The sequence below is a fragment of the Pipistrellus hanaki genome (genome assembly GCF_964339955.1).
Source record: "Pipistrellus hanaki genome assembly, chromosome: 1".
NCBI classification, from domain to species: domain Eukaryota; kingdom Metazoa; phylum Chordata; class Mammalia; order Chiroptera; family Vespertilionidae; genus Pipistrellus; species Pipistrellus hanaki.
The window spans coordinates 129,479,497-129,506,721 of record NC_140503.1 but is presented as its reverse complement, the minus strand read 5'-3'; the positions used below and the strand labels follow the sequence as shown (position 1 = coordinate 129,506,721).

Below are 27,225 nucleotides of genomic sequence, written 5' to 3'. Positions count from 1 at the left end.
AGTTTGCCTGAAATCTCCTGCAAGCAATATTAATGCTTTCCCAAATGGTCTGATGTTTCTACGCAAATCTTGCAATGATTGATCAGAAGCCTTGAGCGATTTTTTTGTGCACTCATCTCAAACAATAAGTTTGCATTTCTGCAATACTTTTGCCACGCAGGATGCTTTGGAAATGTTACACATGGGAGTTTCCATGAATTGCATGTGCAATGGCAATTTCAAAGCGGAAGGAGCAATTCTTCCACCTGGTAGCAATGTCACAGCTATTCCAGATAATGCAAAAGCTAAGCCTATGTCATTGTGGGATGGAAATGCTGCCAGAATCAATCTACTAGGAATGTTTTACCTGGCGCATCTAAGAAGATTTATCCAGCCCTGTTATTGACAGTTTGCATTATTTGATCATAAATGCCTTTTTGCTCAAGTGTTAGCTTAGGAATATTTGATTGCACATAAGACAAAAAATCATCTATGTTGTAATTTTGTTCACAACGCAATTCTACATCGAACTAAGCAGCAGCAGATCAATTCAGTGATGGCATTCCTAATTGACTGAGAACTTTGTTCGCGATTTCTAAGCACAAATCTTCAATCATCAACACTGAAATGGAATCGTAAAATCGAAAATTTGGAAATCATAAATGGATCGTAAATCGGATACATTGAAATGGAATTGTAAAATATTTAGTATAGCGTGTGTTGCTTTTATGTCCAACAGATGGCGGTGTTTTTTTTTCCTTCAAAAAAGTATGTTTTTACCTGTCACATGTGTGACATCTATAGATATAAGCTATATAAAAACACGCGAGTATTCGAATGCAACGTTGTGTCAAAATTTCACTGAGCCAAATCGGGTTCGGCTGTTGTGTCAAAATTTCAAAGCAATAGGTGAAGAACTTTCAGAGATTTAAGATTTTGAACAAACGAGCATTTACTTTTTTTTTTTTAGATAGATTAATTAATGAGCTGGAAATATGTTCAGATTTTTGCTCACTCACTAGTACATTGGTTTTGGCAAGCAGGCAACTTCAGAAACTCTGATGTGAACCTCTGGTATAATAAATAAGGATATGGTGTTATTTAACATAATCGGGGTCTTCTGCTAGGAGGTTCTGGGGCCTGAATTAGCAGGTATAATGTCATCGTTAAAATGAAGCTGGTACGGTAGACCTCCCCACCATTCAGAAGACTCCTTCATATTCATTTGTACTGTGACCACTGCAGGCGCGCTGCCCGATGGCGCCGCTAGGGGCCGCTCCTGCACAGCGGCTCTGTCAGCATCGGGCGCCCTGGGCGCTCTCTCTCCGCCCGTCGCTCACCTCAGCTTCCGCCGGAAGCGGCTCCTGTCAGTGTAAGCTCCAGTGTTTGGGCTGCGGTTTCCGCGTACCTGCCGCGCCCGGCCGGGGGAGGCTTGGCCGGAGGAGCCGGAGAGAGGACCTCGGGCTTAAACCGGGCAACGACATGGACATCCTGAAGTCGGAGATCCTGCGGAAGCGGCAGCTGGTGGAGGACAGGAACCTGTTGGTGGTGAGCGGGGGAGGGGTCGTGGCGCGGGGTGTAGGGGGGCGGCCAGCGGGGAGCCGGGAGTCAGGCTGGAACTGAGAGGGTTGCGGGAGGCCGGGAGGACCCCTTTACACCCCGTCCCCTCTTCCTGCCCTGGTTCTCCCCTACACTCGTGACTCGGCATCCTCCGGAGAAAGGGGAGAGTATCTGGAAAACCCAAGATTTTGGCAAACACCCCCCCCCCCCCCCACACACACACACACATTTGCCCCTTATTCCCGCGCAGGTTCCCAGTGCCTTATACGCACGCCCACCTATCGGTATTCTTCGGAATTCCGCCCCAGTTCTTCTGGTCCTTCACCTGTATGGCTTTACTGAGGGTTTGTGCCCAACTGAAACCCAGAGAAAGGGCAGCCTCAGAATTAGCTTTGTAAAGTATTTGATTCCTTCCGACTAGTAAAGCCGGTTATTTGTTACATTTTCTATCACCTCCACCCGCAACACTCATAGGAAACGTCTGTCGGTCAGCTCTTCACCGAAAGGGAGGCTAAAACTTGGAGAATCAGTGGACATAGAGGAGGAAGAATTAGGAACGTCCTTAAGTTGAGCTCCATTTACATTATTGCATAACAATAACTTAGATACTCGGTTCTCAAAAGCTTTTGGTTTGAGGACCCCTTGACACGCTTCCAGATTAGTGAGGATCCCAAAGGGCTTTTGTTTAAGTGTTTATCGATATTTACTGTATTAGAAATTAAAGCTGAGAAGCTTTAAAGATACTTATATATTAATTCATTGACGATTTGAAAGTATTGGTTCAAAGTCATGCAGATCTTCCAGATGTTGATATACTTCGTTACACCATATTTTAAAAATTACATACTTAATATCAACAGGGACATCACGAGAAATTTCTTTATCTATTGGAACACCGTCAAGCTCATGACGGCAGGTCTAAGACCGCCACAATTTTAGTGTTGTTTTTTTTTCACTTGAAAGTTGGAATTTTATTATAGGCAGCAAATACTATCAGTTGTTTCCCAGAAGTGGCAGGTTCACTTTGTTCACTTTTTTGGAAGTTAAGTCTGAATTACTATAGTTTATAGATATTCTTTCCCGTGAAAATGATATTCCATGATAAAAGCAGCTGGTTTAGCTTGCAGTTTAATCACGCAAGTGCTTTCTCATCAGACAACCATCGTCCGTCCCTATGAATGAGAGGTCCTTTAGGAATACTTGCCAAGACACCAGGAGACTTACCATCGCCTTTCACCCTCAGTACACATGGCCACGGAGGGAACAGGGAAACAGAACCTTAGTATTGAAAAGAGTTGACTTCACAGACTCTTTCAAAGGATCTTCAGAATCTCAGGGTCTGAGGACCACACTTGGAGAATATCTGCTAGGTCCTTGGATGTAATATAATATTAATATATATGATCTAATGTAAGTTGGAATTGTTTGGTGGATGGCTGATTTCATAATCAATGAAACTTTAAAAATACTTAGCAACACAGATCTCATTAAATACAATATATTTAGTAGTAAAGGGGGAAAGTTTGACCATATTTGTAATTAAATATCTTCAGGACCTTTTTTTTTTTCTTCCAGATTTGAGAGTATTTGAAAAAAGTAATTTAGATGTTGGGATGTATAGTTGATGTTAGGAAAGTCAGGATGTTGAAATTTAAGTACTTTAGAGGGAAAATTGAATCACAAAAAGCTGAACTCTCCTCCCCAGGTTTATAATGTGTATATATGCAGAATCAGGTAAGTGAGTGCTCTTGAATAATACAAGCATACCTCATTTTATTGTGCTTCACATTATTGCTCCCCGCAAATGTTGCATTTTTTACAATGTAAGGTGAAGACCCTCCTCCACCAGCAAAAAAGTTACACAGTAACTTTATTGCAGTACTCATTTATTGCAGTGTTCTGGAACCTAACCAGCAGTATCTTTAAGGCATGCCTGTATAAGAGAATATTTGGAACTACAATCTTTTCTTGTATGCATGGGAATAGTCTTTTGATTTATAGCTGTATAATTGATAACTGTATATAAATTGTTACTCTATAGCCTTTATCTTTCTGCATCATAGTGTCAGTAACTTTTATACGTTTTTACTGCTCCAGCCACAGTAAGATATGTATTTTTTTTTTAAAAATATATATTTTATGGACTTTTTTACAGAGAGGAAGGGAGAAAGATAGATAGAGAGTTAAAAATGTCAATGAGAGAGAAACATCGACCAGCTGCCTCTTGCACACCCCCTACCGGGGATGTGCCCGCAACCAAGGTACATGCCCTTGACCGGAATCGAACCTGGGACCTTTCAGTCTGCAGACCGACGCTCTACTATTGAGCCAAACCGGTTTCGGCAAGATATGTATTTTTTTATATTTTGTTCTGATATATATGAAAAAAGTTTCATGAGATACTTCTTACCTTAACTACATGTGATTCTATAATTTGTTTTATTTAATCCATTCTGTTTCATTTTTAAAAAAATGCTGATTGGAGATCACTGAATTGTTTTCATTGTCCTATCTTTAGCTGGAAAACACCTGTATTCTTGATCATTTCAAGTGATGTCCTAGCTTTTTATTGTTAGTCTGACAGTTGAAATAATAAACACCTTGTGACTGCCCCTTTGTTAAACTGCAGAAGCTCCTAAGATAAGCCTGCTAAGCTGCCTGTCATCTGTCCTAAAACATTCTGTCTGATGTAACTACTATGAGGTAATTGCTTGTGCAGCCACTGTGGAGAACAGTGTGGAGTTTCCGCAAAAAATTAAAAATGGAACTCCCATTTGACTCAGTAATCCCACTTGTAGGAATATATCCCAAGAAATCAGAAACACCAATCAGAAAGGACATATGCACTCATATGCTCATAGCAGCACAATTTACAATAGCTAAGTCTTGGAAACAGCCTAAGTGCCCCCGAGCAGATAAGTGTTTTAAAAAAACTGTGGTTCATCTACATAATGAATACTATGCTGCTGTAAGAAGAAGGAATTCTTACCATTTGCAACAGCGGGGGTGAGCCTGGAGAGCATTATGCTAAGTGAAATAAGCCAGTCAGATAAAGACAAATATCACATCATCTCATTTGTGGAATATGATAAACAACATAAACTGATGAATAAAAAGAGATCCAGAGACACAGAAGCATTGAACAGACCATCAAACTTTAAAGGGAGGGCAGAAGAGGGTGGGAGAGGGGGTAAGAGATCAACCAAGGTCTTGTATGCATGCATATAAGCACAACCAATGGACACAAACAGTAGAGGGATGAGGGCCTGTGCTGGGGGGGCCGGAGTGGGCGGAGAGAGGTCAATGGGGGAAAAGAGAGATATGTAATATTTTAAACAATAAAGAATTTTTTAAAAATGCTGTGGTGCTGTATACTTTCTATACATAGGGAGGTGCATAATGTTTTCTTGATGGCAAACTTGATCAGTGGGTTTAATATTGGCAGCCTGATCTTCCCATTGTTCACCATCAGCCTTTCTTGTAGTGGTCTTAGCATCCATTATGGTCATTGCCTGAGTGAATGAGCTGTGGATTATGAGGTGCTAAATACCTGAGGTAGTATTGAGGTACTATTATAATTATTACTAATAAAGTAGGACAGTAGCTTTTACAGAAACATTTTTATTGATTTTAGAGATGGAGGAAGAGAGAGAGAAACATCAGTGTGAGAGAGAAATATCGATTGACTGCCTCCTAACTGGGGTTCAAACCTGCAACCTGGGAATGTGCCCCGAATTGGAATTGAACCCGCCATCCTGTGGTGCATGGGACAGCACTCAACCAACTATACCTCACTGACCAAGGCAAGACAGCATCTTTGAGCCAAGTCATCAATGGAATAAGAGCTGTAGATAGTAACAAGCCTCCAAATTAGTGACTGTAGGTTTAACATCAAGGATAGTTTTATATATAGTACTGTAGTATAGAAAGAACTAATGTTTTTCCCCCCACCATTATAATAGATTTAGAGCTTGTCTCTTTTGACATCAAATCATATTAAAACAAATGCCTTTAAACTGTCTTTAAATAAAAAGGCTCTAAAACCATTCTATGCCTAGATTATTTTAAGAGTTGGGTAATTCAATTTTAAGACTTAATAAAATACAGTTAATTGATACAGTAGGGTTTTTAGATGATGAAAAGAATTTGGACACACTCTTGGAGCTCTCTTGGAAATGAGATGTAAGTTATAGATATCATAATTTCTGTTTGGTTACTTCTGATAGAAAAAAATTAAAGCGTTCTATTTTATGTGGTTCATAATAAATACATTTGTAGAGATTATCACTGAACTCAAATATTGGGAAGTTAAATAAAAAGTGTGAACATTTGGGAAAGATCGTTGTTTTCTTCCTTTTGCTATTGGATATGCCTGTTAAAATGATACTGCAAGAAAAATATGTACTTCAGATTTAGAGATTGAGGACAGGTGGTGTGTTCAGAAAATCAATGTAATTTCAATGCAACCAAAAACCTTTACCATTTCTTGAAAAAACTGAAGAGTGTTTTCAGGTTGTTGATTAGGGGACATTAAATTTTATGCCGGGATATGTTATATATTACTAACTCACTTCTTCTTTGATAGGAAAATAAAAAATATTTCAAGCGTAGTGAACTTACAAAAAAAGAAGAGGAAGCATATTACGAAAGATGTGGCTACAAGGTATGAATCCCTGCTTTTATATTACATTGTCTTATTTCTGAGTTTAAATTTATACAGCTGTTGTTAAAGTGACAACATTATTGATCTCTGTTCAATTTATCAATGTTATACATTAGCCTATAAATGAGAAGCCATCTGGAGAGGTATGAATTTTTGGTTTTGTTTATTTTTTTTATCTTGAATTCAGAAAAATACATGCATGACTTTTGGCTTGGAATGGTTTGGCCTTCTGTGGACAGCATGAAGTGGCTTGAGATCAAAGCTTGATTTTCTTTTCTTTTTTTTTTTTTTAATTAAGTCCTGGATCTGATGCTGCCTCATTTTCATCTCCTCACCACTCCCTCATTCCACCTCTCCCAATAAAAGTCCAATTTTAAAGGGCTAAAAATATTTTATTCATATAATAACAATGGTATTAGCAATGGTATTTTCCCTGCTTTCTCCTGAATATTTCAAACCAGTTATAGGTTTACATTGTTAATAATTCCTTTTGTCCTAAGCTCCTCTGCCTGAAGTATAATGCCGTATAACGTTTACATGCTTTTGTGTAATAAGGAATCACATTTCAAACACTGCTCAGTCTATTACATAGAAAATGTAATATTGAAATATTTGTTCGAAACAAATGAGTTGTCTGGAAGACTGTACATTTTAAAAGCATGACTGAAATTATCTATGAGATTACCTACTTGAATAACATTGGGGTTTTTTATTGGGAGGGGTTAAAGGTTATGAGTGAAGTTATGTTTAAATTTTTTTAAAAAGACTATATCTAGTTTAATAATTTTTAAGCCAAATTTCAGAAGGCTCTGTTTTGCTAAATCATAAATTTGAAATCAACTTTTTGCTTGTGAAACACCAATATAAAAGAATACTCTTGTGCATGTCATGTTAAAAGTTCTGGAAATTAATTTATCTGACATAGCATTTCTAGAGGGACCCATGAATAATGCAAATGGTATGTATGTGCATTTGGTTTTATTTTGTAGTATTGGGAGAGGGCAAGTTTTAAAATGTAGTTATATTTCTGATAGGTTTTTAAAATATGAAAATTTATATTGGTATTTTGATATTTTCCATGAATATATTGATTTCATTTGCTTCTAATTTAGGAAATTAAAATAATGTTTTGTGTTAGTAACCATTGGATATATATTCAGAAAGAATTCTCATCTTTTGCTTGCCCTCATATTGTCTAACTCCAACTTGATTTGGAATAAGAATTACTTCCCTGGGTATAGTCTGCTGACTTGTTGTTTTTCAAGATCCACAAATTTCAACCTTTCAGCTTTTTGATAAGGTAGGAAAAGAATTTAAAACAGTGGTGGCAGTTTTGCTTTGCTTAGATTGCTTCAGTGATAGTGCAGTACTTCCTTGCTTACACAGAGAAAAGCACTGAAGCAAAATAATTACTGTAAAGGTACTGCTTGTAATGTTGAATTCAGCTGCCATTCTTTAATTAAAACTACTTTTCATCCTAAAATTTTTTGATAAATAACTCGTCTTTGTGCTTAAAAGTAAAGCACAGGTTCTTTCTTAAACATTTTTAGTATTTTTTTCTTGTTAATAATGAAAATATTGCATGTATTATTTTCATTCCTGTATAGAAACCAGTTCCCATTTTTTTTAAGGCTTGATGCTGATTTGGTTTGTGAAAATATGAAAGTTTAGTTTTTATCTCAATTTTCTGTTACAGTCTTTAATACTGATAAACTTTACTGTTAATCATAAACTATAGAATCCTAAGTTATATAATTTTAACCATTTAGCCTTTGAATTTTTCCTTAAAGTTGATCTTCTTTTGTGTGTGTTTTTTATCTTCTTTTGGCATTTTAGATCTGTCTTATGGTCAGTTGGGAAACCATGTTTCAGTATCTTTTTACAGACCACACAATGGGTTTATAAATTGCTGAACTCAATTTTCCCAAACTGTGACTTGGGCGGCAGACTCAAGAAAATATATGAAGAGATTTTTTTCCCTGCAGGTTCATATCAACAAGAATGTTCACTCTTTTCTTTGTGTGGTATGAGTAGTGAGGTGCTGTTTTTCATTATTTTCTCACAAGGTTTGTAGCTCAGTTTTCTGGAAAAGTTCTGTGCAGCATTGGAAATTTTTCTATATGTCCAACAGTGATTTCTGTGCACTTGGAATAATACCTTTCCAAAGTAGGGTAGGAAAAAGCTGGCTCTTGAGGCTTTATAGGTTTCTGTTAGAAAGCAGTTCCTTTCTATTGATTTTCATTTTAACCCCAGGGCAAGAATCAGGCAACCTTGTAGGATGATTTTCTCAAGTAGGAGAAGCAGGTTGATTGTTTTAAGGGAGAAAAAAAAGTTTTTAGGGTCGAAGGAGAAAGTGAGTCTAAGTTTCAGCTGTTTTACGGCTTTTACACTTAATGTCACTTTTCTGTAGCAAAAATGCTGTCTCTGATGTGCATGCTTTCTATGTGTGCTGTCCCTGAAATAGAAAAGTTTGATACTAGTAAACTCTTAAAAGCTGGATATTTATTATGAGCTCTTTCCTCGGAGGAACATTTAGAAGACCTTCAATATTTAAAACATGTTTAACTGTCCTGAACAGCTAATCTAAAAGAATGATAAATTTTAACTATATTTTAAAAGCTATTTTTTTTTTCCTGTTAATATAGATACAGCCAAAAGAGGAAGACCAGACACCATTAACTTCATCGAATCCAGTATTAGAACTTGAACTAGCAGAGGAAAAATTACCAATGACCCTTTCTAGGCAAGAGGTAAGTTTCTATATAGAGTTTCATGAAAAAAACACACAAAAAACACACAACGAAAAACTCTGTACAACATTTTCATTTATCTTTAGTTCTACCTAATAGTTTATCATTATTTCCCATATAAAATGACCTACTGAACTCAGTTACTGTGCAGGTAGCCAGTTTTCTTCATGGAGTTCTACTAGCAAATTACCTCTGCTTTTCTTGATACTATTTTGTTAAACTTTTTAAAGTATCTATCATTCTAAACTTTAAAAACTAAACACTGTATTTTTAAAACATATTTTAATTGATTTAAGAGAGAAAGGGAGAGGGAGAGACAGAATATCAATGATGAGAGAGAATCATTGATTAGCTGCCTCCTGCACACCCCCTGCTGTGGACTGGAGGGGATCGAGTCCACCACCCGTGTATGTGCCCTTGGCCGGAATCGAACCTGGGACCCTTCAATCTGCAGGCTGGTGCTCTACCCACTGAGCAAAACTGGTTAGGGCTAAACACTGTTTTAAATGTATATATTCTAAATATTTATACTTAAATTATTTTAACTAATGTACTATTTTATAACTTACTTTCTTTTAATATCTCTTTCTAGGCCAAAATATATCTATGTATAATTTTTTATGACCATATACTTTCCCATATTTTTAAAGCCAATTCTTTATTAATGGTCATTTAGATTACTTTTGCATTTCCCTCTTATGAATCATACTAAGAGGAATATCCTTCTATAAACATGTATAATAATGTACGATTATTTCCTTTGTAAAATCTTTTAGAAGTATGATATCTGGAGTGTATGTACATTTCTAAGACTTTTGATACATAAGAGTGCTTTGTCTCAGTTATACCAGTTTATACTCCCATAGTGTTTGCCCATACCCTAGTCAAGATCAATTATTATTTTCTTTTAAAATATTTTTAAGGATATTTATGTGATATAAAGAATTCAGACTATTCAGAAGGTACAAAACAAAAGTGAACTTTGAACAAAGGAAACTCAGAGAAAAGAATGGCTAACTCTGGAAGCTGTCATGTGAACATTAGAGGAAGGTATTTTTGAATAATTAACCTAAATACTTTTAAAAGAGTTTATTGACCACAGCTCTAATTTTGAAAAGGAATTGAGTATTCTCTGTGGTTCCATAAAGTAGAGCTAAAGTAAATGGGTAGAAGTTTAAGAGGGGTAGATTTTAGTTTATTTTGAGAAGCAAAACGTATCCAGAAATGGGGTGGGTTGTTTCATGAAAAGATGTGATTCCTGTCATTTGTCAGACAGTGACCTGACAGTTGATTTTGGAGGGTAATTCTGCATTGATTAGAGAAAGCAGTACATGAACTCTTAAGTCTCTTTTTAATATCAAGCTTCAGTTAATTCATTGGGAGCCCTACCAGTGGTTTCTAAGTGTGTTCCCAGGTAAAGTTCTTGGTATTTATTTTTTATTTAGATAAACTTATTAATTATAATTTTTGTTTTTCCTTTTTATTAAGTATAGCATGTATATAATGTTATATCACACATATGTTTAATATAATGTATAATTATTAAACACCTGTATAACTATCATCTAAGTCAAGAAATAGAGTACTATTATCAGCCCCTCAATAGCCCCGCATTTGCCCCATCCTGATCATACCCACTTTCTCTCCTAAGGGACAGGGTTTGGTTCAAAAATAGTATTGCAATGCTGACATTGGCTGTGGTCATCAGCTGAGTTATCAACTGACTTCAAACTTTATTTTCCTTCTCTATATGAATATTATCACTTGCTACCATCTTAATATTTTTCTTATGTATTTGATTATACAGTTTGTTACTTTACTGAACCAGCCAAAAATCCTAACCCATTAGGACTGTTTAAGGTGTGACAATGACTCGGTATTTTTTTTCATGGAAAACTAAAGAAAAAGTAAACTTTTTTTTTTCCGAAAAAAAAGTTGAAAAAAGTGACTTTTCCAACTGGCATTTCAAAATAAGTGTTTGGTCACCTAAAATAGGAATTGCTATTACTAATAATATAAGGAATTACTACTATCTTTTGATTTTAAAAAATAGGTTATCAGAAGATTAAGAGAAAGAGGAGAACCAATCAGACTATTTGGAGAAACTGATTATGATGCTTTTCAGCGTTTAAGAAAAATAGAGATCCTGACACCAGAAGTTAACAAGGTAAGAAGTCAGACCAAAGCTAGAAGAATATTACTGTACTACCTAATCTAGAATAGTGTGGAGTCTGATGTCTGACCAATTGCATTATTAGAGGAAGAAATGAAAAAGTTGCCAGATGACTGCTGATGAATATAAGTTAAAAAAATTTTTAAAGTACCTATTTTATGTATGTTCAGTCCATTTTGACACATACTAGTTTGTAACCACCAACCTTGTGAAAATACAGAACATTTTCATCACCCAAGGAAGTTCTCCAGCACCCCTTCTTCACCAACCCCTAGTCCATCTTTTCTACTCATGGGCAACCACTTTTTTTAAAATTTATTTTTTTAAATTTAATAAATCTTCATTGTTCAGATTATTACAATTTTTTCTTCTCCCCCCCGCCCATAGCTCCCCTCCACCCAGCTCCCACCCACCCTCTGCCCTTACCTCCTCCCCATTGTCCTCATCCATAGGTATACGATTTTTGTCCAGTCTCTTCCCATACCCCCCACACAGACATCCCTCCCCCTCTGAGAATTATCAATCCATTCCCATTCTATGCCCCTGATTCTATTATATTCACTAGTTTATTCTGTTCATCAGATTTTTAATTCACTTGATTTTTAGATTCACTTATTGATATATATGTATTTGTTGTTCATAATTTTTATCTTTACTTTTTTCTTCTTCTTCCTCTTCTTAAAGAATACCTTTCAGCATTTCATATAATACTGCTTTGGTGGTGGTGAACTCCTTTAGCTTTTTCTTGTCTGTGAAGCTCTTTATTTGACCTTCAATTCTGAAAGATAACTTTGCTGGATAGAGTAATCTTGGTTGTAGGTTCTTGCTATTCATCACTGAATAATTCTTGCCACTCCCAACTGGCCTGCATTGTTTCTGTTGAGAAATCAGCTGACTATCATATGGGTGCTCCTTTGTAGGTAACTAACTGTTTTTCTCTTGCTGCTTTTAATATTCTCTCTTTATCTTTTGCTCTTGGCATTTTATTTATTTTTATTTATTTATTTATTTAAAAAAAAATATATATATATATATATTTCAGAGAGGAAGGGAGAGGGGGGGAGAGAGAGAGAAACATCAATAATGATGTTCCCACACCTAGCCAACACTTGTTATTTTCTGTGTTTTTTGTTTGTTTTAATAACAGCCATTTGAATGGGTGTGAAGTGATATTTCATTGTGGTCTCTACTTACTGGTGATGTTGAGCATCTTTTCATTTGCTTATGGGCCATTTGCATGTCTTGTTCTATTTAAGACCTTTGCCCATTTTTAATCCTGTTGGTTGTTTTCTGTTTTTAAATTGTAGGAGTTTCTATGTGTTCTGGATATCAATCCTTATCAGATATATGATTTGCAAATATTTTCTCCCTTTCCTTGGGTTATCTTTTCATTCTATTGATAGTATCTTTGATGCATAAAACTTTTTAACTTTTCTATATTTATTATAGTTGTTGCCTGTGCTTTTGCTGTTGTATATTATATAAAAAATCATTTCCAAATCCAATGTCATGAAGCTTTCCCCCTATGTTTTCTAAACATTTTATAGTTTTAGCTCTTGGATTTAGGTTTTTTATCCCTTTTAAGTTAATTTTGGTATATGGTGAAAATTAGGGGTCCAGTTTAAAGCGTTTTTTTAATTTCTTATGTTTTATTTTGTTTTGTTAATACTCACCCCTGGATATTTTTTCCATTGATTTTTAGAGAGTGAAAGGGAAGGAGGAAGAGGGAGGGAGGGAAGGAAGGAGGAAAGAAGGGAGGGAGGGAGGGAGGAAGAGAGGGAGGGAGAGAGCGAGCGAGAGAGCGAGCGAGAGAGAAGCATTGATGTGAGAGACACAGCAATTGGTTGGCTCTTGCACATACCCTGAATGGGGATTGAGCCTGCAACCCGGACATTGCCCTTGACTGGGACTTGCACCCACTTTGGTGCTCGGGCTAACGCTCTAACCACTGAGTGACAACAGCCAAGGTTTAAGGCTTTCCTTTTTATTAAATAGTCACAGACTGAGTGTTAATAGAATGTGGAATTTGCTCGTGTTAGAAATGTAGTTGCTAGCCTATGATATAGAGGAGACACTAGTTTTATACTGTTGACATTTCAAAGGTTTTTGGAGTTCATAGTAGCCTTCAGGTGGTTCTCAGTAATGGTTGTACCATTTAAATTGTAAATTTGATATGGTCATGGGAGGAGGCAAGTACAGTGTTTACCTACTCTGCCCTCTTAATTGGTAGTCTGAGATGAATTATACCTAGGGTTAGTGAAAAATCAAGTGAAAGATTGGTGAAATTTCAAACTTGGTATAATTTTTCACCTTTCTCAGGGATTGAGGAATGATCTGAAAGCAGCTTTGGATAAGATTGATCAGCAATACCTCAATGAACTTGTGGGTGGTCAAGAACCTGGAGAGGAAGACACACAGAATGACTTGAAAGTTCATGAAGAAAACACCACAATTGAAGAGTTAGAGGTAATTTCTACGTCCACCTTATCTCATCTCCCGTTACACCTTTCATTCCCTGCAACAAATGGTTGAGTTCATCAGATTACTCTGTTCAGAGCACACTATCATGCTTTCATTCAGTCAGTCTCTTTTTTCTCATTCTCTACTCACATTCCCCTACTTTTTGCCATTAAAAGTAGTTATTCGAATGTTTGATGTGCATTATTTTATTTGTTGTTGATCTTTTATAATTAGTAGTGTTTTGTGAGCATGTGTTTTTTATTTCCATAAATAGTATTGTACTGTGAAATTCTTCTTTCTGCTTTTTCATACTTTGAACTGTTTTTAAAATCCATCCTTGATGCCTTATGTATGTTTAAACCTTTGCTGTTAACTGCTAATACTTTATATCTTGTGGCAATCACTGCCTTTTACTTGTGTTCCCTCATAATATAGTCAACTAAACTGCTCCCAGAGCCCTGTTACCACAGCAGCTTTGTGAAGAATTCCTTTGTACATTACCCCTGTGGACTCAGAAGTGGGATCGCTTTATGTACAATTAACTTGTCTAAGTAATGCTAAGTTGCTCTCCAGATGGCTGTATTAGTCTGTATCCTACCAGTAGGGTGTGTCATATATCCCTAAACCCTGTCAACACTGACAATCTTTTGTTTTCTAATTTTTGTTAGAGTGTTGAATGTGGAGTGATACATGTAATCTCAACTAAAGAGCAGTATTATATTATTTAATATATACCTCAACAAACAATATGGCTTAGTTTAAAGCTCTTAATAAAGTGTGAAGTGTTTTGTTTTTTTTCCCTTTCATTCCTTGCTCTTGCACATGCTAACGTCATATTTGAGGAGGATGTCCTTTTAATTGTACTCTCCAGCCACCACCACAGCACCTATCTATGAACTCTAAATTTTATTGGAATAACTGATGTGAGCAACCAGTTCTGAGTGTGCTGTTTTTTCTTCCTTTTAACAGCTTTATTGAGAAATTCGCATCTCACACAATTTACTATTTTAAAGTGTACAGTTCAGTGGTTTTTAATACATTCATGGATTAATACATTCATGGTACAATTATCACAGTCTAATTTTAGAACAATTTTGTTGCCTTGAAAAGAAATCTCATATGCATTAGCAATCACTCCCCTTTCCCCTTCTTCAGGCTTTTGATTCATAAAAGAGAACATGCTTTCAAAATTTAAATGGCAAATTAGTGTTTTTTAAAATTTTTATTTAGAAATTCCATTAGGTTTTTAAGTAGAAATTGGACAGTCTGTGTAATAAAAAGCCATGTTTAGACTGGTGTTGATAAGCTATATTCATTTGTTGCTCTTTACTAATGAGCAGGAGCATTATTTTTCTTCAGGCATTGGGAGAATCCTTAGGAAAAGGTGATGATCATAAAGACATGGACATCATTACCAAATTCCTTAAGGTATGTACTTTTAAGCTAAGAAAGGAGGACATTTTGGTTAGTTAAATATTTTTATGTTTTTGGATTATTAAGAGTTAAAGTCTGAAAAAAAAAGAGTTAAAGTCTGGGAAAGGAAATCTCAATAAACATTTCTGGCATGTACATTGTTTATGATATTGCTGTGTACATGGATATAGAGGCTAATCAAAGACAGTCTATTTCTTTCCTTTGGCAGTTTAAAAAAACTGACTTATTAACGTAAACACAAAGAAAAAAGTTTTCAGCAATGGGATGAACAAGATGTTTGGGGAGTTCTACATTTTTTAAAGCACTCTAGGAAGGAGTGTAGTGAGGGTAGAGTTCTAGAACCTTTTATGAGAGGTGATGATAGTAACAAAAGGAAGGAGGTAAGAAGACATTGGCAGTGATAAAAGCAAATACATCGGTAACTTTTTAGGGATTTCATTTCTCATTTCTACAGATAGCTGTCATTCTTCCTATGATATGCTCATTCCATCTTCTCAGCATTTCTGTCTTTAGTATTTTAGGTAGAGAGTGTGCAAATCCCAGGTTCATTTTACAAATAAATTATTTGTGGTCAGGCCATGAGATTTAAAGCAAGATATGCTTTTACTTGCATTTACAATTTAAATACAACATATTAGTCATCAAGATTCTGCATTGATTGAGGAAATGATAGGGAACCAGATAGGGCATGGGAACAGGGTAATATGAACACAATTTTCTCTGAGAGAATTTATAGGATTACACAGGGATTGCCACTAGGGGAGTGTGTTCTCAGCCTTCACTGTGTAACTGCTTCTAGAAGGGTGCTCTGTAGGTAAACCCAAGGGGCATTGTGGTAGTTTCCCAGGGTGGGATAGGGGAAGGTATGAGTCATAGTTTCTTTTATTTCTGTTCCTTTTATTTCTTTCCTGCTCTTTTAATTAGGCACTTTGGTGGGAATTTTTAATTGAACTATTTTCTCTACTGTAAAAGTAGAAAGTCCAAATAGTATAACAAGATACTTGGGGGATTCATTAAATATCACAGCACATGTGGTAATATGGCTGATGATCTAGGTAAACTTTATGTAATGAAAATGCAAATAAAAGTTTATTTCCATCAGATAGTTACTCGGGTAATATTTTTAGGGGAAATGGATTATCTTTGAGTTAGGAATATATAGAGAATAGGAAAGTTTATGAATTACCAAAAGCGCCTCTTCAAAACATATGACAGAATAAGCATAGTTCATTAAATATTAGTGGATGGTATTGTTATCAGTTGAGAAGTTTATTCTAAGGATGACAGTTAACTGTTTTGTGTGTTGGGGAACTTTAAACTTGTTCAGCAACTGGATGGCATTGTAGTCTAATTTTACCCACTCTCGTTAGTTTCTTCTTGGTGTTTGGGCTAAAGAATTGAATGCCAGAGAAGATTATGTGAAGCGCAGTGTGCAAGGCAAACTGAACAGTGCTACTCAGAAACAGACCGAGTCCTATCTCAGACCCCTTTTCAGAAAGCTGCGGAAAAGGGTAAGCTTTCTCAAAAAATGCTTTTATTAACTAATTTTATTATAAAAAATAGAACATATAAAATTAGAATAAATGCAGTCTGTAACTACAGAGTAGCTTCCAAATTTAATTATGCTTTTTTTTCTTTTCCAGAATCTTCCGGCTGATATTAAAGAATCCATAACAGATATTATTAAATTCATGTTACAGAGAGAATATGTGAAGGTACATTATCATGCTGTGCATTGGAAGTATGGTTATTTGTCTATGTTGTGAACACTATATTTCATTTAGTGTGGGAGAGTTTTACATAGGAAACTGAAGAAGAAATGTAAAATGAATTAGTAGTTAAAAAAACAAAAATCTTTTGCCCTGGTTAGTGTGGCTCAGTGGTAAAATATTGGCCTGCACAACGAAGGGTCTCGGGTTCGATTCCCAGTCAAGGGTACATACCTCCACTGCAGGTTTGTTCCCCAGCCCTGGTCCTGGCTTGTGCAGAGGAAACTAATCGATGTCTCTGTCACATCAGTGTTCCTCCCTCCCTACCTTCCTCCCTCTTTCCCTTTGAGTTTCTTTAAAAAAAAATCAATGGAAACTAGCCTTGGGTGAGGATTAACAACAAAATCGACCAAAACCAAAAACCTTTTATTTTCTTATGTATTGTCAGTTTTATCGTGGGGCATTCAACGTTAAACTTTCAGACCGCTATATTTTTTTGTCATTTAAAAAATAAGTGTAAAAATTCTTAAGATCATGTACTAGATGTGGGCAAGGTACATTTCACAAGTGAGACAGAATTTAGAAATTTGTAGGTTGTTGGTTATAGCTTGGAACAAAATTTCCCATAGAAACAATGCTATAAATATCGACTTAATTCGTAATATAGCTAAAGTGTTGTACTAATGATACAGTGGAATTTGACCACCCTTTTTATGTGTTTCTATGAGAAATGTTCCGAGTCAGGCTCCTAGCGCTCATCTCCCGGGTTTCATGGCTGCAGCAGTAGCAGACCCTTTGTAGGGGAAGACTTCTCCCTTGTTGCAGTGATTCCTCCTGGGTGGGCTCTGGAGGAGGTGGCATGGGGAAGAGCTCTGGTGTCCAAGTGCTGCTGGGGCAGAGTTTAGAAAGGAGAGAGTGGCAGGCTGTCAGCTGGAGGAGGGACCAAGAAGAGAAGGGCCTAGTGCCCCAGCAAAGGACACTGCTTGGTGGGCCATAAGCTGAGGGTGAAGAGGAGGCTTCGGGTGGCTGTATCTCCCAAGAGAGTAGCAGATAAGAATTTCAGTGCACTTAGAGTGACAGTTCCAGAGCAGGAGACAGGTCCTGACAGAAATGTGGGAACGACAGTGCTTATTTCTGTGCTCTGAGTATCTGTAATCATGAGAAGGGACCGCTGGCATTCCTGGGAGATTGGGTGGTCTCCTTGATCAGCGCCTCATGCTGATAAACCTAAGGTATTGTTTTCATTCCCTCCAGAGGAGAGCCAGTTAGTTTCTTCAAAGAAAATGCTTTTGTTTTATGGCTATAAACTTTATTCTTGGGTAGATTCTGTTAATTGCATGCTGCTTACTAAGGACTGATTTGGAATGGATGGTTAGGTCACATCACTGCAGAAAGAATTTAGATCACTTGCCTTTCCTATTATTACATTTCTCATTCTCATATATGAGAATCAAGTGCAAGTTTATGTTGTGTAAACTACAGAAAGAACCAAGAAATAACCTATTTGAGAAGTTTTCTTTGGAAATTTAGGGAAACTAAATATTGGAAATTTTCAATTAATATCAAGTATTAAATTTAACATACATGGGAATCAGTGATAAAAATGTGTATACGCCCTTTTAAAATTAAGCTTAAAAAAATTGAGAAGTTAGGCAGTAGGGGGTAGCAGGGGTCGAAAAGTGGGAGCAGGAGGTTGGTATGGGGATGCTGCAGTGAGGGTCGTAGGGCAGGAGTGTCCCCAGGTCCCCCATGCAGCCCCCAGATGAACCCACAGTATTTTCCTTATATGACTGGGCCCCTTATATAATTGGCAGCGACACTTGCCCAGAGCCTAAGAGGATTATAACAGGTCAGGTGAACCGGGGAGTGGGATGGAGAAGTGAGCAACCCATTAGGCTAGAGATGAGGGAGACTTAGGGAGACCTCTTCCGCTGAACTGTTAGCCCTGGTCGATGATGACAAGACCACTGCGCAATCTGAGTTCTGGAAACCAGATGATGGAGTGTGTTCAGACTGAGACTGGGCGGGAAAAGTAACAAAATTTGAATAAAGCAAATTCAAATTTATCTTTAGGATAGAAATGATCTTTCAGTTAACCCATTTGTAGTACCTGATTTTTAAAAAAATACCGCATATCAAACACATAGGTGTTTGATGTTTTCAAATTAAAATCTCTTTGAGGCCTGGCTATGTAGGCTTCTCCGAGACCCTCAGAGTCTTTTAGAATTTAACTGCTTTCTATTTTGTTTTCCTACTTCTTTTCCCTCTTCACAAATCGCCAGGCTTGGTTTAGAAAAGTAGCTATTTGTCTTCATTGGTTTCTGTCTTTATATTTTGTAGCTTTTATTTTAAGGTTCTTGCCAGGTGGGAGGTTTGGAGGGCCAATCTCATCCTTTAGCTATTAGACTCCTGGGCCAGTATTTAATCTTTGTTTACCATCTGCCGTGGGCCTTATACCCTGTATGACAGTCTCAGCCTGCAGAGCTCCCACTGTCTCAGAGGTCTGACTGCTGTTCAGGGAGTGGACATGGTTTCAGTTGGATTATGGAAAACTAGCCAGCCTCTGTCTTCTGTGTGACCACCTGTTGAGAAGACTAGGCAGAAAGGAGACCCATACTAGAGTTTCTGTCAGTACATCAAATTACCTACCTGATAATTCCAGATCTGAAATGCATCAACTGTCAGTGCACAGAGGCTGCTGGGGAATGTTTGTCTTTTTACTCACAAGGCTAGCTTTGGTTCTGTTTTTCCATGGACATTTGTGGCCCGGTCAGGACAGTCAGTCATTCCATATTTTAATTTCTTTTGTTTGAATAAGGAAGATGGTAATATTTTCAACATGCTTAAGAAAGGGATGAAAATTACAGCATCAAGAGTTGTGAGATACTTGAAATAAAAATGTGGACCAATACATTATTTCTGCCTTTCTGATCTCTTCTTAATCTTTCTTTCTAGGCTAATGATGCTTATCTTCAGATGGCCATTGGAAATGCCCCATGGCCCATTGGTGTCACTATGGTTGGTATCCATGCCAGAACGGGTAGGGAAAAGATTTTCTCCAAGCATGTTGCACATGTTTTAAATGACGAAACACAGCGGAAATATATTCAGGTAAGCAGTTTGGATGGAAAGGACATTTCTCTGGAGGTTAACATTCTCCAATTTCAAAACTGTATATTTTGAGAGCAGAGGAATTATAGCAAATAGGATATAGCATGATAGGATTTAAATTCATTTCTTTTTTAAAAATATATTTTTATTGATTTTAGAGAGGAAATGGGAGGGAGAGAGATAGAATCATTAATGATGAGAGAGAATCATTAATCGGCTACCTCTTACACATCCTGGACTGGGGATTGAATCCGCAACCCGGGTATGTTTCCTTTACCAGAATTGAACCCGGGACCCTTCAGTCCTCAGACTGCAGGCCGACGTTCCATTCACTGAGCCAAACCAGTCAGGGCTTAAGTTCATGTTTTATTTTATTTTATTTTATTTATTTATTTATTTATTTATTTATTTATTTATTTTGATTTTATTTTATTGATTTTGTACAAAGAGGAAGGGAGAGAGATAGAGAGCTAGAAACATCGATGAGAGAGAGTCATCGATCAGCTGCCTCTTGCACACCCCCCACTGGGGATATACCTGCAACCAAGGTACATGCCCTTGACCGGAATCAAACCCGGGACCCTTTAGTCCCCAAGCCGATGCTCTATCCATTGAGCCAAACTGGTTTCGGCCTTAAGTTCATTTTTTATAACTTAAGATATCACAGATACAACCTGGGATTCTTGACAACTTGGCAAATGCTAAGAATAGAGTTGATTTTTCCCACTACAAAGAAAAACTGAACCAATAACAGTGCACATGAGTTCATGTGAGGTATATACAACTAAGAAATTAAATTCTAAACACTTTAGATTAAGATATCTTCACTGAATAAAATAAAAACTTTTAAAGTTTCATATATGATACAAGACAGGCTATAAGGTTATGCTTTTAGTTACCTTAGCATTAAAATAAAACTATTGTAGTTTGCTGTAGAAGTTTAGTGATGAGCAGTAAATTTAGAGTATTTTGCAATCTTGTTATTTTTAAGGTAGATTCATCATCTAGGATTAAGGATCTGAATAATATAAATTTGGCTTTAATGAACATAATTTTTAAGTAACATATAACAACAGTACTTCTCTATACAAATAACTTTAAAGTGTTTAGAATTTAATTTCTTAGTTGTATATACCTCACATGAACTCATGTGCACTGTTATTGGTTCAGTTTTTCTTTGTAGTGGGAAAATCAACTCTATTCTTAGCATTTGCCAAGTTGTCAAGAATCCCAGGTTGTATCTGTGTAATGGCATTTGCTGGATGTTAATTCTAAAACTTGAAGATGATATTCTGAAAGTTTACTTAAAATTTAAAATTTGCCGAAACCGGTTTGGCTCAGTGGATAGAGCGTGAGACTGCGGACTGAAAGGTCCCGGGTTCGATTCTGGTCAAGGGCATGTGCCTTGGTTGCGGGCACATCCCCAGTAGGAGGTGTGCAAGAGGCAGCTGATCGATGTTTCTAACTCTTTATCCCTCTCTCTTCCTCTCTGTAAAAAAATCAATAAAATATATTTTTTAAATTTTTTTTAAAAAAAATTAAAGTTCACTTAAAATGCATAAAGTGCTTTCAAATTTGTGCCGGAGAACAATCATTACCATATTCATGGATTATCTTTTTTGTTTGCATTTTAATTCCAAGTGATAAATGTTCATTTGTGTTAGGCCTTATCCTATCTAAGAGAAACATGCAAATTGACCATACCTCCGCTATACCCACAAGTCATGCCCACCAGCCAATCAGGAGCGAGTGTGCAAATTAACCCAACCAAGATGTCTGTAGCCACAGAGAGAGCAGGAAGCTTGGGTTTCCCTGGCAATGGAGGAAGCCAAGCTTCTGCCTGCCCTGGCTGGCCCTGAACTCCACTCAAGGCTACAAAGTTTCAATTATAGAAGATAAACAAATCCCAATAAAAATGGCTGCAGCCACAGAGCGAACAGGAGGTTTGGCTCCGCTGAAGGCTACAAAGTTTCAACTATAGAAGATAAATAAATCCCAGATACCAGGGCCTCTGCTTGGGTTGCTGGGGGGTGTGGCTGGCTTGCCAACCACCACAGGCCCCTCACCCAGGCCATCCTATGCCCCAAGGGAACCCCCACCCTGATCTGGGACACTCTTCAGGGCAAACCAGCCCGCCCCCACCCGTGCACCAGGCCTCTATCCTATCTAATCCTTATCTAATAAAATAATAATATGCAACTTGACTGTTACTCCAATACACAATATGGCTCCCTTATGTGGTCAAAGATGACTTCCCCCATGTGGACACAAGATGGCCAGCAGGGGAGGCAGTTGGGAGGGACCAGGTCTGCAAGGGAGGGCAGTTGTGGGCTATCAGGCCAGCAGGGGAGGGCAGTTTGGAGGGACCAGGCCTGCAAGGGAGGATAGTTGGGGGCGATCAAGCCTGCAGGGGAGGGCAGTTAGGGGTGACCAGGCCTACAGGGGAGGGCAGTTAGGGGCAAACAGGCTGACAGGAGCAGTTAGGCATCAATCAGGCTGGCAGGGGAGTGGTTAGGGGTTGAACAGGCTGGCAGGCAGAAGCAGTTAGGGGCAATCAGAAAGGCAGGCAGGCAGGCAGGTGAGCAGTTGAGTTGTGAGAGGGATGTCTGACTGCCCATTTAGGCCTGATCCAGGTAGGACATTCCTCGAGGGGTCCCAGATTGGAGAGGGTGCAATCTGGGCTGAGGAACACCGCCCTTCCTCCCTCCCCCCCCCCCCCCCACCACATGAATTTTGTGAACTGGGCCTCTAGTTCACATATTTTAGCATTTTAAAAGCTTGTTTGGTTCAGTGGATAGAGTGTAGGCCTGCTGACTAAAGGGTCCTGGGTTGATTCTAGCCAAGGGCACATGCCTGGGTTGTAGGCTTGATCCCCAGTAGGGGCTGTGCAGGAGACAGCTGATCAACAATTCTCTCTCATCATTGATGTTTCTATCTCTCCCTCTTCCTTCCTCTCTGAAATAAATAAAAATATATATATTTAAAAATGATTTCTATCTGATTCCCTGATATAAATTGTAGAATTTGTAGAATTCAAATATACTTACGAAAATTTTAGGACATTTTCATTTATTCAAATAACCACCAGTGACTGAATTGAAGGCAAAAAGCTTTTAGTTAGGAAAAAAAAAGTTTGGGGCTTTACCAATAGAAAGCAATTCCAATGATTAAGTTTGCTTAGTTTGTTCAACTATACACTGGTCAGAGCAATAGTGTAAGTGTTCATATAATTAGATAAATTATCTTAATTAAAGAGCATTTCTTTTTTAAATAATGGTACATCCCCAGAAACTGTTTTTTAAAAAGTATACCTAGTGTATATTTACTTGTTTTTTTGAACCAAACTGATGACATATGATGGAGAACAAGACCTCAAATGTTAAGTGACCATTACCCACTTACTTGTTCATCCATTTTAACTATTACCTTCTCATTAAAAAAAAAAATTCTTTTTGTCCTCAACATGGTTAGGGAAAATGGCAAACATACTATATCTGAACTTTGGGAAGGTGTTTGACCTAACCCAATAATATTTTTGTAGACAGATATAGACATGACAGACAATACAGTCAGATGACTCATAGCTTGTTAAGTGAGTGAAGCCATATCTACTTTGGTGCATGCTAGTAACATACACCATTAGTTCTTAGTGACCTCAGTACTGTCCTGGTCAACATTTTAATGACTGACTCATGATGATACAGAGAGGTATATTTATCAGATTTGTAGACAGCAAGAAGCTAAAAGGTGCTAAGGTAGAAAAGAAATTGTCATAAAAATTGACGAACTAAAGAAAAGGACAGATTGCATAATAAATTTGGATCCAATAACCTAGTTTCTCAAGCATATATATATGATATGAGCATTGTATAAGAGGAAAACTTGGGTAATTTAGGGGCTATAAATATAAAATTAGTAATATGATATGGCCACTGTAAAGCCTAATGATAATGTAAGCCTAATGTAAGCCTAATGTAAGCTTATGTTACATTATTACACAATAATTTAGTGTTGGTTCCACAAGTTAAGAATATAGTTCACTATTATGCCCTCAGAGTCTTATGGTGGGTACTCACTGAATATTTGTGGTTAAATGAATACTCTATAGAACAATGCATAGAAATAATTTATATTTGTGTTATCTCCTTACTATGGGACCAAAGAGATTTTTCAGGAATTTTTGTTTTATTATTTTGAACTTACGAATTGTTTGAATACTTAGGTAATTACAAAGTAATTAAGAGTTCTAAATGTTTGATTATGTTTCAGGTACCTGTTATTCACATATATTAGCATTTTAAAAAATGATTTCATTGTGTTCCTTTTACCCTTCCTTCTTAGATTCCAGATATGCACCTCTGGTTTTGGGTTGTGAAGTTATAGCCACACTAGAGGCCTGGTGCACGGATTTGTGCATGGGTGGGGTCCCTTGGCCTGGCTGGCCATTGGAGCCTATTGGGGCTGTCTCGCCCCAGGTGGAGGGACCATGGGAGGTTGGTTGGCAGGGGGGAGGGACTGTGAGAGGTTGGCTGGCCACCCTGATCAGGGACAACTGGGGCTGGTCAGCTGGGGGGCAGGGACTGTGAGAGGTTGGGTGGCCATGGGAGGTTGACTGTGAGAGCACACTGACCACAAGGGGGCAGCTCCTGCATTGAGTGTGTGCCCCCTGGTGGTCAGTGTGCATCATAGCAACCAGCCAACCAGTCTTAACAGTTGCTTAGGCTTTTATATATATAGATAGATACTCAACTTTTCCACTAGGTCAGAAAGCTCTTCTTTTAAGAACAGAAAATTAACTTGGGGGTAATAATAATTAAGTATCAAGCTATTCAATATCTAATATAGGCCTGAACATAGTCAACCTATGGATTTCATTAGTCTTATTACTGTGATAGAAATTGGGTGAATTTAATTTTTGTGAACCAAACCAGCAATCTCTTGGTTCATGGATTGATGCTCAACCACTAAGCCCCACCAGCTGGGAATGCCTATTATGTTTTTTAAAGGTGGTACATATGTAGAACCCTTTAGATACACAGGAAAGGAGCTGTCTCATTACGTACAATGGATGCTTTATGCTAGGCAGTGGAACTTAATTCTCTCCTGGAACCTGGTGGAGAAGGGCTGAGCTGTTTCATGTAGGTCTAGTTAATTCATTTTGACTGCTGTAAAATGTTCCATTTGTGAGCACACTTTTTCATCTATTCTCCTCTGATGGACATTTGGGTTATTTCTGGTTCTTTTGCTATTATTGTTGTTATTGTGAACAATTCTGCTATGACCATCTTGTTCTTATATTTGTGTATACATACATGAATAAACATTTCTCTAATTATACATCTGAGTAATATTGCTGGAGATTGCCTTATTTTATTTTATTTATTAAAATTATTTTGATTAATTCTGTTTTTAAATATTATCTTTTTAAATTATTTTTAAAGAGAGGAGTATGGAAAGAGAGAAAGGCAGACAACAATGTTTAAGAGAAACATCAACTAGTTGCCTCCCATACCCTGACTGGGGATCCAACACACAATCTGGGTATGTGCCCTGACTTGGGATCGAACCAGCAACCATTCAGTGCTTGGAGTGACGCTCAACCGAGCCACACTGCAATATTTTAATGGGGATATTGGTAAACAGGATTGAGTATAGGACAATTAAGAAAAGTTTGACTGTATCATAACCAACCTCTATTTTTTTAGGGATTGAAGAGGTTAATGACGATTTGCCAGAAGCACTTTCCTACAGATCCATCAAAATGTGTGGAGTATAATGCACTGTGAGATCTGTGTATAATGTGAAGATAACAATAAGAAACTTAAGGGAGCATGATATGGACTTCTGGAATTACCAATAGGATTGAAGGAAGAAGAAAACTGGAGTTTCTAGACTGGTTTCTACCTAATGCAACTCGGAGTTTTAAGAACGTCTTGGCTCTCATTTCACATCTGACTGCATACTGATTTGTGTCTTGCTTTTATTTTAAACAGTTGAAAAGCTAAGTTCTAATAGACTCTTCCCCATAGTTTAAATGTGTAAACAGTAGTCACAGAAGGAGGTTTCAAATGACTCTTTCCCTCTAGACCTAAAAGTTGCAGTTAGATTATTAAAAAGGAACATTTGAGGATGAACTTAAATGTTCTGTATAATACGAATTTTACATTGTCTTTTGTCATATTTTTAGAAAATATTTTTATATATCTCAACAAAAATATGGAATCATTTAATGAAACTTACGGTCCTTAAATGTTTCTTGCAATAGAACTTGAATGTAAATGTCATGACTGTTTACTCAAATGTTATTTTTCTTTCATTTCAAAGCTTGCTTTTATCTTCTAATGAATGTAAATTTCATATGTGTCATCTCTTGGAATAGATAGAATTAACAGGAAATAGAAATTTGAAAATCAAAGATATACACATAAAAGTTCAAACTAAACTACAGTGCATAGAGATCAAGGTGGGAAAATGGACTGTCAAGCCAGCCAAGAATGGGGACATTCTGGTTCTTCCTAGAATAGGACTTCCTGTAAGTTTCATACTCATGAGACCTGGGGTGGACTGCTATTCCTAACTCCATCCCTCTAAGCAGCAGAGAAGGGTGCCATTATTCTCACTGCCTGAGACAGTAGGTCCTGGGTCTGATTTCAACAAATGAGAACTTCTGAATCTTGTAGTGTCATACACAGAGAACTGTGATGAATCACTGTGCCTGGAAGTTGAGAGGACTCAGTTAATAGAGGAAAGTTGGTAATAAAATGTTACCAGACCAGGTGAAGAGGTGGTACCAGATAAGTGGTAAGAGTGGGGCTCTGTCTGAACTCAGAACTTCTATCTTCAAATTTTAGCTCTTCACCTGACTGAATGACTGTGAGTGAGTAACAATTTTTCTGAGTCTCATTTTCCTTATCGGTAAGTAGTAGTTAGTAATAGTAGTCCATGCCTGCTGGCATCTGTTGTGTTGTAAGTAAAAAAGAAAAGAAAAAAATTCTTGGTACACTGCCTGGCAAATAAGGGCTCAGACAACATTAGTCCTTATCATCAGAGTGAAGCCAACAGTGAAGCTGTCATGAACCCTGTGGTTAAGGGCAGTGTGTTAACAATGGTGGTGTGAGCAGCAGCTATGGTAATAGAAACTTTGCACATTTACTATATCCAGGCTCTATGGTGCTCCTGCTGTCAGCCAGCTCTGTGCTTACAAGAATAGAAGATGTGGGAGCTAGAGTCAGCCAATAGGTAATGGATGTAGCTTCACAGCCACTTACTCAGGCCCCTCTGGGGAAGGCTTGAAAGCTGGTTTTGGCTACTTATGGTCCGTGCCTAGGCTTGATTGTTTCTGCTGGTTAGTTGCATGGGTGGTGGCTGAGGCCCTCTGTGCTAGAT

General features: G+C 37.5%; 1 protein-coding gene and 1 long non-coding RNA gene across 3 annotated transcripts in view; both read left to right on the top strand.

The window, feature by feature from the left end:
• The window catches only part of LOC311614394, a 119,157-nt gene that overhangs the window by 85,237 nt on the left and 6,695 nt on the right, over positions 1-27,225 (top strand). The gene's annotated exons all lie outside the window — the stretch shown is intronic.
• On the top strand, positions 1,332-26,123 carry PRPF18 (pre-mRNA processing factor 18). 2 transcript variants are annotated; one of them, XM_084868825.1, is made up of 11 exons: positions 1,332-1,527; positions 6,125-6,202; positions 6,319-6,345; positions 8,848-8,952; positions 11,006-11,119; positions 13,445-13,591; positions 14,945-15,013; positions 16,390-16,530; positions 16,663-16,734; positions 19,684-19,839; positions 25,545-26,123. In XM_084868825.1, exons 1-11 carry the CDS (start codon positions 1,462-1,464, stop codon positions 25,623-25,625), a joined length of 1,056 nt encoding a protein of 351 aa, XP_084724951.1. In that variant the 5' UTR covers positions 1,332-1,461; the 3' UTR covers positions 25,626-26,123. The 2 variants fall into 2 exon arrangements, with proteins under 2 accessions (XP_084724951.1, XP_084724952.1); XM_084868826.1 differs by lacking the exon at positions 6,319-6,345 and having other exon boundaries at positions 1,334-1,527.

Coding starts and splice junctions, on each gene's coding strand:
- PRPF18 (XM_084868825.1), top strand. CDS start 1,462: ATGGACATCCTGAAGTCGGAGATCCTGCGGAAGCGGCAGCTGGTGGAG. Junction 15,014..16,389: donor TCATTACCAAATTCCTTAAG/GTATGTACTTTT, acceptor CACTCTCGTTAG/TTTCTTCTTGGTGTTTGGGC. Junction 19,840..25,544: donor CACAGCGGAAATATATTCAG/GTAAGCAGTTTG, acceptor CTATTTTTTTAG/GGATTGAAGAGGTTAATGAC.